At 37.3% G+C, this 13,675-nt stretch overlaps 1 protein-coding gene across 1 annotated transcript; it reads left to right on the top strand.

Moving 5' to 3' along the window:
- The first annotated feature begins 4,141 nt into the window (after positions 1–4,141).
- LOC100980306 (olfactory receptor 5P2) lies at positions 4,142–5,440 on the top strand. The gene is given in 1 exon segment (XM_003819117.4): positions 4,142–5,440. A coding segment is annotated over 1 exon segment (978 nt). The 5' UTR covers positions 4,142–4,462.
- Positions 5,441–13,675: the final 8,235 nt, after the last annotated feature.

Raw genomic sequence — 13,675 nt, 5'->3', positions numbered from 1 at the left:
GTTTTCGTCTTGTAAGTTTGTGTAAGTTTCTCATAGATTCTGGATATTAGACCTTTGTTGGATGCATAGTTTGCAAATATTTTCTCCCGTTCTGTAGGTTGTCTGTTTACTCTGATGATAGTTTCTCTTTTTGTGCAGAAGCTCTTTAGTTTAATTGGATCCCATTTGTCAATTTTTGGTCTCGTTGTATTTGCTTTTGCCATTTCCATCATGAAATCTCTGTCAGCTCCTATGTCCAGAATGGTATTGCCTAGGTTATATTCCAGGGTTTTTATAGTTTTACATTTAAGTCTTTAATTCATCTTAAGTTTTTTTTAATGTAGTGTAAGAAAGGAGTCTAGTTTCAGTCTTCTGCATATCATTAGCCAGTTATCCCAGCACCATTTATTGAATAGACAGTCCTTTCCCCATTGCTTGTTTTTGTCAGCTTTGTCAAAGATCAGATGGTTGTATGTGTGGCCTTATTTGTGGGTTGTCTATTCTGTTCTGTTGGTCGATGTGTCACTTTTGTACCAGTTCCATGCTCTTTTGGCTACTGTAGTCCTGTAGTATAGTCTGAAGTTGAGTATTACAACGTGATGCCTCCAGCTTTGTTCTTTTTGCTTAGGATTGCCTTGGCTATTTGGGCTCTTTTTTGATTACATATGAATTAATTTTTTTCTAGTTCTGGGGAGACTATCATTGGTAGTTTAATAGGAATAGCATTGAATCTGTAAATTGCTTTGTGCAGCATGGCCAATTTAATAATACTGATTTTTTCCTATCCATGAGCATGGAATGTTTTTGCATTTGTTTGTGTCATCTCTGATTTCTTTGAGTAGTGCTTTGTAATTCTCATTGTAGAAATCTTTCACCTCCCTGGTTAGCTATATTCCTAGGTATTTTATGCTTTTTGTGAATGGGAATGCCTTTCTGATTTGGCTCTCAGCTTGGCTTTGTTAGTATATAGGAATGCTAGTGATTTTTGTATGTTGATTTTGTATCCTGAGACCATGCTGAAGTTATCTATCAGATTAAGGAGCTTTTGGGCTGAGACATTGGGGTTTTCTAGATACAGAATCATGTCATCTGCAAACAGGAATGGTTTGACTTCCTTTCTTCCTATTTGAATGTCCTGTATTTATTTCTCTTGCCTCATTGCTCTTGCCAGGACTTCCAATACTGTGTTGAATAGGAGTGGTGAGAGAGGGCATCCTTGTTTGTGACAGTTTTCAAGGGGAATGCTTCCAGCTTTTGCCTGTTCAGTATGATGTTGGCTGTGGGTTTCATAGTTGGCTGTTTTCATTTTGAGGTTGCTATTTGTCTGCTCAGATATTCCATTTCTTCCTGATTCAGTCTTGGGAGAATGTATGTGTCCAGGAATTTATCCATTTTTTTTCCAGATTTTCTAGTTTGTGGACATAGAGGTGTTTATAGAAGTCTCTGATGATTATTTGTGTTTCTATGTGGTCAGTAGTAATATTTCCTTTGTTGTTCCTAATTGTGTTTATTTGAACGTTCTCTAACAATACAAAATACTTAGAAAATGAACATTTGTTGAATGAATGAAACTGTTTACTGTTTTATATTTGCAGTTTAGTATTCTTTAACCTGAAGTATCAAAGTAAACTTAGAACCAATATTTGGCTACGAGATAATGCATTATATTATACTCCCATTAATTATCAAATGAAAGTGCACCACCCCCCAGACAAAATGAAAAAAATTGATCATCTGAGAATTGACAACCTTTTAAAGATTATGTGTGTTTTTGTGAGTTGAACTGCTCAATATTCACTTGAGAATGTGATAATGATTCCTGCTGCTTTTAATTCACATTTGAATCTCTAGACTCTTCAGAGATTTATCCCCAAAGGCAAAAAATAATACAGTGTGGCTACTATATAATAACAAGGAATCTAAATTTATAAGTGTAAGATGATTACATTTTTTGTTTGTTTGTTTTGAGTTGGAGTCTCACCCTGTCGCCCAGGCTGGAGTGCAGTGACGCGATCTCAGCCCACTGCAACCTCCAGTTCCCGGGTTCAAGCGATTCTCTTGCCTCAGCCTCCCGAATAGCTGGGACTACTGGCGTGCACCACTGAGCCCAGCTAATTTTTGTATTTTTAGAGATGGGGTTTCACCATGTTGGCCAGGCTGGTCTCAAACTCCTGACCTCGTGATCTGCCCGACTCGGCCTCCAAAAGTGCTGAGATTACAGGCTTGAGCCACCGCGCCCGGCCAGATGATTAAATTTTTATTTCATGAGGTAAGACTTTGGATTTGTGGGTGAATCTGGTGTAATGAGTTTCATTTGAGAACACTTCATTCTCTAAAGTTGTATGTGTACTCACAAGTCATAATTAAGCAAAACAGATGTAATCTTGCAGTCAGCTAGCAAGTAACTTTAGTGAATTAAATTAAGTTTCTGCCGTCAATTTAGTGTGAGTTAACAGGCATAATTCAATTTACCAAGATTCTTCATTTATCCACCCATAAGAACAGAAACTCACATGGTCTTTCACTGCTGTCTAAACTTGGCACTCAGCCATAATGCTAATATAAATTAACTAACTGTGAGTCTCACTTTGTCACCCAGGCTGGGAGTGCAGTGCTGTGATCTTGGCTCACTGCAACCTCTGCCTCCCAGGTTCAAGTGATTCTCCTGCCTCAGCCTCCCGAGTAGCCGGGATTACAGGCATGCACCACTATGCCAGCTAATTTTCATATTTTTAGTACAGATGGGGTTTCACTGTGTTGGCCAGGCTGGCCTCGAACTCTTGACCTCAAGTGATCCACCCATCTTAGCCTCCCAAAGTGCTAGGATTACAGATGTGAGCCACCATGCCCGGCCCAAGACACTTTTTTTTTGGAGACAGGGTCTCACTCTATCACTGAGGCTAGAGTGTAGTGGTGTAATCATGGCTCACTGCAGCCTTGACGTCCCAGGCTCAGGTGATCCTCCCACCTCAGCCTCCTAAGTAACTGAGACTACAGGTGCACATCACCATGCCTGGCTAACTTTTAGAGATGAAGTTTTGCCATGTTGCACAGGTTGGTCACAAATTTCTGGACTCCAGTGATCTGTCCACCTCGGCCTCCCAAAGTGTTGGGATTACAAATGTGAGCCACCATGGCTGGCCCAGCTAGACACTTCGGAGAAAGATAAGGCTATAAGGCCAGAAAACTTGGAGATGAGGGTCAAGCTGGCCATCAGCAGAGTGGCCCTTGGTAAACTTCTTATATTTCTAGGCTGAAACTTTGTTCTTCTGTATATTATGTCCAAAATAATATTATTTGATTCTATAATACTTCAATTTGTTAACATTGTTACACTAGGAAAAGATTTGGTTTGACTAAATATCTTAATTATGTTCTGAATATTAATCATACAACATTTTGCATAATGGTTAAATTGGTATTTCAACCTACTTGATATAATAATATTTTAATTGGAAATAATAAAAGTCATTAATCAATTTATACTAGGTGACTTCATTCATAAGCATAACTTGAAATTCCCATTTCTTCCCTGTCCTATGAAGAAAATTGTATGTCTCTTTTAAAAAACTAGTGTTGTTTAACTGATAAACATTGTAAACTATGTAACTAGCTAGGCTTCTCTTTTATACATCAGTTGTACATTTCAGAGAACTGAAATGTTAATCTGTTATCTACTGATTTTCAAGTGTACCAGATTTCATGGTAAATATTCTCCAACTATGCTATAAATGTAATGGTTATACAATTTTATACAAATTATACAATTTTATACAAATTACATTAATAACATAGTTATTATGGAAATTGACTGGATTCAAACTATATGGGATTCTGATCCAGATTCTACCACTTGCTATGTAACCTTAGGTAAATTACTTAACATTTTCAAACTTAGTTTCCCTATCTATAAAATGGTAATAATAAAAGTGCTTCATATTATTTTATGGAAATTAAAATACATATCTCTGTATATATAATGTATATAATACAATAATATGTTATATATTATATGCATATAGATAAAATTCTTAACCCTGAGCCAGTAATTTGATAGGCATTCAGTAAATGTTAGCTAATATTTAAGTGTTCATTAATCTTACATTAATATATTTTAATCATTTTTGTTATATGTACCATACCTTTTATTATTCTTATAAGTCTTATGTTTTAAAATCTTTCTCTTTAAAGCAACTTTAAATATATTTCATTAAAAATACAAATTGAAAAGGATATACATTATTAGAAGCAATTTTTTGGTGTTCTAAAACAGATTTTAAAATATAGAAAGACTCATTACACATAAATAAATAAACAGTGAAACCCTAAGGTAAAAAAAAAAAAAGTCTAAACTTTCCTTGAATGATACATCTGTTCATATTAACCTTCATGTATATATTAATGAAGATGAAGCCATCAAATTTATAACATTTTAATGTACTGTTCTCATTAGGGTTCATTTAGTCAGCAGCTACTTCGTCCCATGAATTCCCTGAAGGACGGGAATCACACTGCTCTGACGGGGTTCATCCTATTGGGCTTAACAGATGATCCAATCCTTTGAGTCATCCTCTTCATGATCATCCTATGCATCTACCTGGTGACCATATCTGGTAATCTCAGCATAATTATTCTTATCAGAATTTCTTCTCAGCTCCATCATCCTATGTATTTCTTTCTGAGCCACTTGGCTTTTGCTGACGTGGCCTATTCATCTTCTGTCACACCCACCATGCTTGTAAACTTCCTGGTGGAGAGAAATACAATCTCCTACCTTGGATGTGCCATCCAGCTTGGTTCAGCGGCTTTCTTTGCAACAGTCGAATGCGTCCTTCTGGCTGCCATGGCCTATGACCGCTTTGTGGCAATTTGCAGTCCACTGCTTTATTCAACCAGAATGTCCACACAAGTCAGTGTCCAGCTACTCTTAGTAGTTTACATAGCTGGTTTTCTCATTGCTGTCTCCTATACTACTTCCTTCTATTTTTTACTCTTCTGTGGACCAAATCAAGTCAATCATTTTTTCTGTGATTTCGCTCCCTTACTTGAACTCTCCTGTTCTGATACCAGTGTCTCCACAGTTGTTCTCTCATTTTCTTCTGGATCCATCATTGTGGTCACTGTGTGTGTCGTAGCTGTCTCCTACATCACCATCCTGAAGATGCGCTCCACTGAGGGGCACCACAAGGCCTTCTCCACCTGCACTTCCCACCTCACTGTGGTTACTCTGTTCTATGGGACCATTACCTTCATTTATGTGATGCCCAATTTTAGCTACTCAACTGACCAGAACAAGGTGGTGTCTGTGTTGTACACGGTGGTGATTCCCATGTTGAACCCCCTGATCTACAGCCTCAGGAACAAGGAGATTAAGGGGGCTCTGAAGAGAGAGCTTGTTAGAAAAATACTTTCTCATGATGCTTGTTATTTTAGTAGAACTTCAAATAATGATATTACATAGAACCCTATCTCTTCTCTTGAGAATACTCAATGCACGTGTAGATACAGATTTAGTGTTTGCTTTCTTGACAGTGTTGAAAGTTTCATATAGAATCTACCACATCTTTTCTCCCCATGTACCTAATTTTCAAACAGTTTCTAGAACTTAATAAGCATACTTGCATATTTAAAATGAAGAGATAAAGAAAAAATTAATGAATTAATGGATGGCTGAATGAAGCATTTGTTCCTGCTTGAACTGCTGACTCTGCTGACTTTGAATCCTGGCCACTGATCAGCTGAATGCTTCTGCCTGATTCAAGTGACTGTTTAGGTGAGATCCTGCTATAACAGAGACAGGCTTTTACAACAAACCCATCCTCAGCACATCTACATCACTTCCTTGACACTTTTATAACCTAGATTAGCAACTAGAGTCTCAGCCTAGTTTACTAAAAGGTTTGAATTCACACTTTACTAAATAGTTGCTCCTTTATGCATTTGCATGGTTGGAGAGCTAAAAGATCTAGAAGTCAAATGTTAGTAATAGTAGTAACAGGATTAAACTGTCTACTACATTCTGGGCACTGTTATCACTGTTTACAAGTATAGTATTAACCTAATTATTTCTTGGAATAACTCTTTAAAGTTTTTTTAAAAATTATTGTATTACAAAGGATGTAACTGAGGCACGTAAGGTTAAGCAAAAGATCAATGGCACAAATATTCTCATAATTCTTTGGCTTTTTTTAAGGCACATACTTCCTGTGGAGTGAAGGGCAATTTGAGAACACTTCACCATGAACTTTCATTTTTCTCTGACACATTTCTTTCTAGCAAACCCTTTCTGTTCACAGTAAGTATAGAGACTTCTATATCTGGATATGGCAGGCTAATTTGTATTACACCAACTTTGTGGCATGAAATACATAAGAAACTGCATATTTCTACATGTTTGAAGGCATAGATTTTTGATTACCTTGGTGCTGAAGTAGCCCCATTTCTTCCAGGCCCTTCCTCTTCTTACCAAAAAATCCCTATATGTAGCACAAAAACAAGTAGGAAGACTTTCAAAGGTGGAATAAAAAGGGTTAACTGCCTAGGAACTATTGGACTTGAAAAACAACATAGCAATGAAGTTTTGGGGTTTCCTTATTGCTTCCACATATCCAGGACAGGATTCTTTAGAAAATTCCAACTTAGAACTGCCAACAGACACAGACAAAAGCAAAAAACAAAAAACAACTGTAAGAAAAGACTGTTCTCTCCTGGTCAAAGAACTGGGAAAAGGGTGGCCTGGAGAGAAAAGAAAACATTTTGGCATTCCCTGCCTTACTCTAGACAAAAAGCAATGGAAAAATTATATTTTCCCCCTTCCCTGGGTTTCAGTGGGTCCAATCAGGGAGCCTGTTATCCAACTGAACTGGGATCCACTTGCCCTGCACAGTAACGCCAAACATCTACACCAGGTTTATAGCAGGAGAAAGGAGAGCATTTATTTGCAGAGTGCCAAGCAAGGAGAATCAAGCAGCCCTTGCTTAAGTCCCGATCTTTCCAATGGCTTGCAAGTAAGGATTTTTAAAGGTGGGGAGGCAGAGTTTACAGGCAAAGTCATAAATCGGAATATGGAGGCAATACATTGGTTTGACCTAAAAGGGTGGCAGATCTTGAAGTGGAGATAGGGAACAGATCATAGGTGGACTTGAAGATTTTCTGATTTGCAGTTGGTTCAGGAGGTAAAACTTTGTTTAAAACTTTGGGATTAGCAGAAAAGAATATTAGTTCTGGCCTTGGAGTGTGACCCCTCCCATGCCCATCAGGAAGAAATTTAGAGCAAAGCATGGCTGTGGTCAGACTTCAGTCCTCATTTCCTCCTTATCTGAGGTCTATGTGCCAGCAGATGGAATTTTTCATCTGGTGGGGGTCCAGGTTTCTGAAAAACAACCCAGGGACATATGTTGTTAAGATGCTATCTTAAGTTTCTACAGGAGAACCAAACATCCCGTAATTCTAACTTCCTTGGCTATTGTTTTACGCCACTATTACTTTCTTTCATATCAAGTTTCTCATTTACTTCTCAGAGCTAGCTAGGTGTCTGAAATTTCCCTTGAAAAAACTCAATTTTTTTTTCTGTTATTTCTATGCTTGAGGGGGCCCATGGGCCCCTAAGAGGAGTCCCTGTTCCATCTCATGCTGATCTTCACCTTGCCCCGACTCTGATTCCCCTGCCAGGGTAATGTCAGCAGGGTTCAGTGGAGAAAGGAGCCTCCACTGTCACCTGGCAGCAACAAGACTTAATGAGATGGTGTGAGGTAGGGCTATCTGGTATTCTACAGCCCGCATCATGACTCTCCTGCTCCAATGTGAGTGGTGGTCCAGTGAGGAGCTGAGCTTCCAACCCTCCCTGCAATGAAGTAGTGTGAACCAGCTAGCCACCTCACCTTTCCTTAGGGGCAATGGGTCCCAACAGGGAGCAGAACCTTAAAGGTAAGGAGGCATACAAATCAATGCCCTTCACTGGGATGAAGTCAGCAGAGCAGTGGGGAGCTGAACATTCCCCTCACCCATCTGGAAGAAAGTAGTATGAGTCAGCTCTCCATTTTCAGCAGACTGGAACATACCTGGAAGTTTCAGCTACAGCTCAACAAGGATGACTGCTGAAAAAGACTGGGCATGATTCAGAGATTCAGAGTCTCATAATATGATATCCAGAATGTCCATGATATGGTCAAATATCAATTTTCATTCCAAGGAAAACACAACTTGAATGAGAAACGGCAATACATGCCAACACTAAGACTAAGATGAAGCGGATATTGAAATTTTCTAACAAAGATTTAAAGCAGCCATAAAAAATGATTCAAGAAGCAATAATTAATTTTCTTGAAAGAAATGAAAATAGAGAATTTCAGCAAATAAATAGAAGTTACAAATAAGAACCAAATGGAAATTATAAAACTGCAAAACATACTCATAGAAATATTAAAAAACAACAAACTTGCTGGATGAACTCAGTAGCAGAATAGAGATACAGAGGACAAAATCAGTGAACTTGAATAAAGATGAATTTACCTGTTCTGAACAATAAACAAAATAGATTGGAACAATAAAAAAGAACAGAACACATGAACCTATGAGACAGTAAAAGAGAGCTAATATTTATATCCTGAGAATCTCAGAAGGAAAGGGGTATTCAATAAGTAATCAAAGAAATAATGATTGAAAACATTCCCAATTGGTCAAAGATATATAGAGCTACAGATTCAGGAAGGTGAGCAAATCTCAGATAGGATAAACCCAAGGAAATCCACAACAAGACACATCCTAATTAAACTTTTGAAAAATAAAGACAGAAAAATCTTGAAAGCAGCCAGATGGAAAGGACATATTACTTAGAAGAGAAAAGCATTTTGAAAGACAGTGAGTTTCTCATCCAAAACTATAAAACCAGAAAGAAGTGGCACAACATTTTTCTTCTGTTTTATGAGTTAAAAAATTGTATATGTTTAAGTTATACACCATGTTTTGTTATCCATGTACATAATAATATAACTGTAACAATTAAGCAAATTATCACATGCATCATCTTACATAGTTATCTTTTTTTTTTCTTGGTTGGAGCACCTAAAACCTACTCTCTTGGCAGAATGATGGTTACCAGAAGCTGGGAAGAGTAGTGAAGGTGGGTGGAAGTGGACATGTTTAATGGGTATAAAAATATAGTTAAATAGAATGAATAGGATCTAGTATTTGACAGCACAACAGGGTAACTATAGTCAACAATAATTTACTGTACATTTTAAAATAAAACTTAAAAAGTAGAATTGTAATCTGTAGCACAAAGAAATGACAAATGCTTAATGTGATGAATACCCCATTTACCCTGATATGATTATTACACATTGTATGCCTGTATCAAAATATCTAATGTACTCCATAAATATAAACACCTACTATGCACTCATAAAAGTGAAAAATAAGAAACAAAAAAGTCTACTCCCTTAACAAATTTTGTGGGTATAATATTATTAACTGTAGTCTTCCTATTGTACATTAGATTGCTCAACTTATCCTAAATAGCTGCAACATTTTAGCCTTTGACCAACATCTGCCATTACCTACTACACCCTCCTCCTGGTACCCACCAATCTGCTCTCTGTTTCTGTGTATTTGACATTGTAAAAAGATTTCATATATATAAATGAGATCATGCAATACTTTCCTTTCTGTGTTTGGCTTATTTTACTTAGCATAATGTCCTCAGGACCATCCATGTTGTGGCAAATGGCAGGATCTCCTTCCTTTAAAAGGCTGAATAATATTCCATTGTGTGCACGTGTGTGTAGTGTGTGTGTGTCTGTATGTATATAATATATATAATATATAAAAGGCTGAATATTTAATATGTATATTTAAAAGGCTGAATAATATTCCATTGTGTGTGTGTGTACACAGACACACACACAAACACACACACCATTTTCTTTAACCATTTATGGTGGCTCAGGTGTCTCCATGAGGCACTGATTTTATTTCCTTTGAGTATATACCCAGCAAAGGGATTGCTGGGTCATATGTAGTTCTATTTTTAATTTTTTGAGGAACTTTCTTACTGTTTCCAAAATGTCTACACCAGTTTAGAATCCTACCAACAGTGCACAAGGTTCCTTTTTCTCCATACCCTCACAAACACTTGTTATCACTTGTCTTTTATAATAGCCATCCTAATGGGTATGAGGTGACATCTCACTGTGGTTTTGATTTGTATTTCCTTGATGAATAGCAATATCAACAAGCCTGTTTTTTTTCTTTTTTCAAATTATACTTTAAGTTCTAGGGTACATGTGCACAACGTGCAGGTTTGTTACATATGTATACATGTGCCACGTTGGTGTGCTGACCCATTAACTTGTCATTTACATTAGGTATATCTCCTAATGCTATCCCTCCCCACTACCCCCACCCCACAACAGGCCCCAGTGTGTGATGTTCCCCTTCCTGTGTCCTAGTGTTCTCATTGTTCAATTCCCACCTATGAGTGAGAACATGTGGTGTTTAGTTTTCTGTCCTTGTGATAGTTTGCTGAGAATGATGGTTTCCAGCTTCACCCATGTCCCTACAAAGGACATGAATTCATACTTTTTTTATGGCTGCATAGTATTCCACGGTGTATATGTGCCACATTTTCCTAATCCAGTCTATCACTGATGGACATTTGGGTTGGTTCCAAGTCTTTGCTATTGTGAATAGTGCTGCAATAAACATACGTGTGCATGTGTCTTTATAGCAGGATGACTTATAATCCTTTGGGTATATACCCAGTAATGGGATTGTTGGGTCAAATGGTATTTCTAGTTCTAGATCCCTGAGGAATCACCACAATGTCTTCCACAATGGTTGAACAGTTTACAGTCCCACCAACAGTGTAAAAGTGTTCCTACTTCTCCACATCCTCTCCAGCACCTGTTGTTTCCTGACTTTTTAATGATCACCATTCTAACTGGTGTGAGATGGTGTCTCATTGTGGTTTTGATTTGCATTTCTCTGATGGCCAGTGATGATGAGCATTTTCTCATGTGTCTGTTGCCTGCATAAATGTCTTCTTTTGAGAAGTGTCTGTTCATATCCTTTGCCCACTTTTTAATGGGGTTGTTTGTTTTTTTCTTGTAAATTTGTTTGAGTTCTTTGTAGATTCTGGATATTAGCCGTTTGTCAGATGAGTAGATTGCAAAAATTTTCTCCCATTTTGTGGGTTGCCTGTTCACTCTGATGGTAGTTTCTTTTGCTGTGCAGAAGCTCTTTAGTTTAATTAGATCCCATTTGTCAATTTTGTCTTTTGTTGCCATTGCTTTTGGTGTTTTAGACATGAAGTCCTTGCCCATGCCTATGTCCTGAATGGTATTGCCTAGGTTTTCTTCTAGGGTTTTTATGGTTTTAGGTCTAACATTTAAGTCTTTAATCCATTTTGAATTAATTTTCATATAAGGTGTAAAGAAGGGGTCCAGTTCCAGCTTTCTTCATATGGCTAGCCAGTTTTCCCAGCACCATTTATTAAATAGGGAATCCTTTCCCCATTGCTTGTTTTTGTCAGGTTTGTCAAAGATCAGATGGTTGTAGATGTGTAGTGTTGTTTCTGAGGACTCTGTTCTGTTCCATTGGTCTGTATCTCTGTTTTGGTACCAATACCATGCTGTTTTGGTTACTGTAGCCTTGTTGTATAGTTCAAAGTCAGGTAGCATGATGCCTCCAGCTTTGTTCTTTTGGCTTAGGATTGTCTTGGCAATGCAGGCTCTTTTTTGGTTCCATATGAACTTTAAAGTAGTTTTTTCCAATTCTGTGAAGAAAGTCATTGGTAGCTTAATGGGGATGGCATTGAATCTATAAATTACCTTGGGCAGTATGGCCATTTTCATGATATTGATTCTACCTATTCATGAGCATGGAATGTTCTTCCATTAGTTTGTGTCCTGTTTTATTTTGTTGAGCAGTGGTTTGTAGTTCTCCTTGAAGAGGTCCTTCACATCCCTTGTAAGTTGGATTCCTAGGTATTTTATTCTCCTGGAAGCAATTGTGAATGGGAGTTCACTCATGATTTGGCTCTCTGTTTCTCTGTTATTGGAGTATAAGAATGCTTGTGATTTTTGCGCATTGATTTTGTATCCTGAGACTTTGCTGAAGTTGCTTATCAGCTTAACGAGATTTTGGGCTGAGATGATGGGGCTTTCTAAATATCCAATCATGTCATCTGCAAACAGGGACAATTTGACTTCCTCTTTTCCTAATTGAATACCTTTTATTTCTTTCTCCTGCCTGATTGCCCTGGCCAGAACTTCCAACACTATGTTGAATAGGAGTGGTGAGAGAGGGCATCCCTGTCTTGTGCCAGTTTTCAAAGGGAATGCTTCCAGTTTTTGCCCATTCAGTATGATATTGGCTGTGGGTTTGTCATAAATAGCTCTTATTATTTTGAGATACGTCCCATCAGTACCGAATTTATTGAGAGTTTTTAGCATGAAGTGTTGTTGAATTTTGTCAAAGGACTTTTCTGCATCTATTGAGATAATCACATGGTTTTTGTCTTTGGTTCTGTTTATATGCTGGATTACATTTATTGATTTGCATATGTTGAACCAGCCTTGCATCCCAGGGATGAAGCCAACTTGATCATGGTGGATAAGCTTTTTGATGTACTGCTGGATTCGGTTTGCCAGTATTTTATTGAGGATTTTAGCATCAATGTTCATCAGGGATATTGGTCTCTAACATTCTCTTTTTTTGTTGTGTCTCTGCCAGGCTTTGGTATCAGGATGATGTTGGCCTCATAAAATGAGTTAGGGAGGATTCCCTCTGTTTCTATTGATTGGAATAGTTTCAGAAGGAATGGTACCAGCTCCTCCTTGTACCTCTGGTAGAATTCGGCTCTGAATCGGTCTGGTCCTGGACTTTTATTGGTTGGTAGGCTATTAATTATTGCCTCAATTTCAGAGCCTGTTATTGGTCTATTCAGGGATTCAACTTCTTTCTGGTTTAGTCTTGGGAGGGTGTATGTGTCGAGGAATTTATCCATTTCTTCTAGATTTTCTAGTTATTTAAGCATGTTTTTATATATACCTGTTGGTCATTTGTATGTCTTCTTTTGAAAAATGTTTATTCAGATCTTTTGCCCAATTTTTAATCTACTTATTTGGAGTTTTTTTTGCTATTGAGTTGTGTAAGTTCTTTATTTATATATTTTGGATATTAGTGTCTTATCAGATATGTGGTTTACAAATATTTTCCCCCAAACCATAAGTTGCCTTTTTATTTTGTTGATTGTAGCCTTTGTTCTGCAGAATAATTTTAGTTTGCTGTAACTTATTTTTGCTTTTCTCACCTGAGCTTTTACTGTCAAATCCAAAAAATAATTGCCAAGGTCAATGTCAAGCAGATTTCCCCCTGTATTTTCCTCTAGGAGTTTTACAGTTTTAGGTATCATGTTTTGGTCTTAATCCATTTTGAGTTGGTTTTTGAGAATGGTTTAAAATGAATACAATTTCTTTGTTTTACATGTGCATATCCAGTTTTCCCAAAAGTGCTTACTATGGAGATTATCCTTTTGCTGTTGTGTGTGCTCAGTAACCTTGTCTAAAATTAGTTAACCATATATGCATGGATTTATTTCTGTGCTCTCTAGTCTTTCTGTTGACCTCTGGGGATATATACTTTTTAAAATTGATTTTAATTGTGGTAAAATACATATAACAAAAATGTCCATCTT

The sequence above is a fragment of the Pan paniscus genome, chromosome 9, assembly GCF_029289425.2.
Source record: "Pan paniscus chromosome 9, NHGRI_mPanPan1-v2.0_pri, whole genome shotgun sequence".
Lineage (NCBI taxonomy): Eukaryota > Metazoa > Chordata > Mammalia > Primates > Hominidae > Pan > Pan paniscus.
Note: the sequence above shows the minus strand (reverse complement) of the source record. Positions and strands in the feature narration are given on the sequence as shown.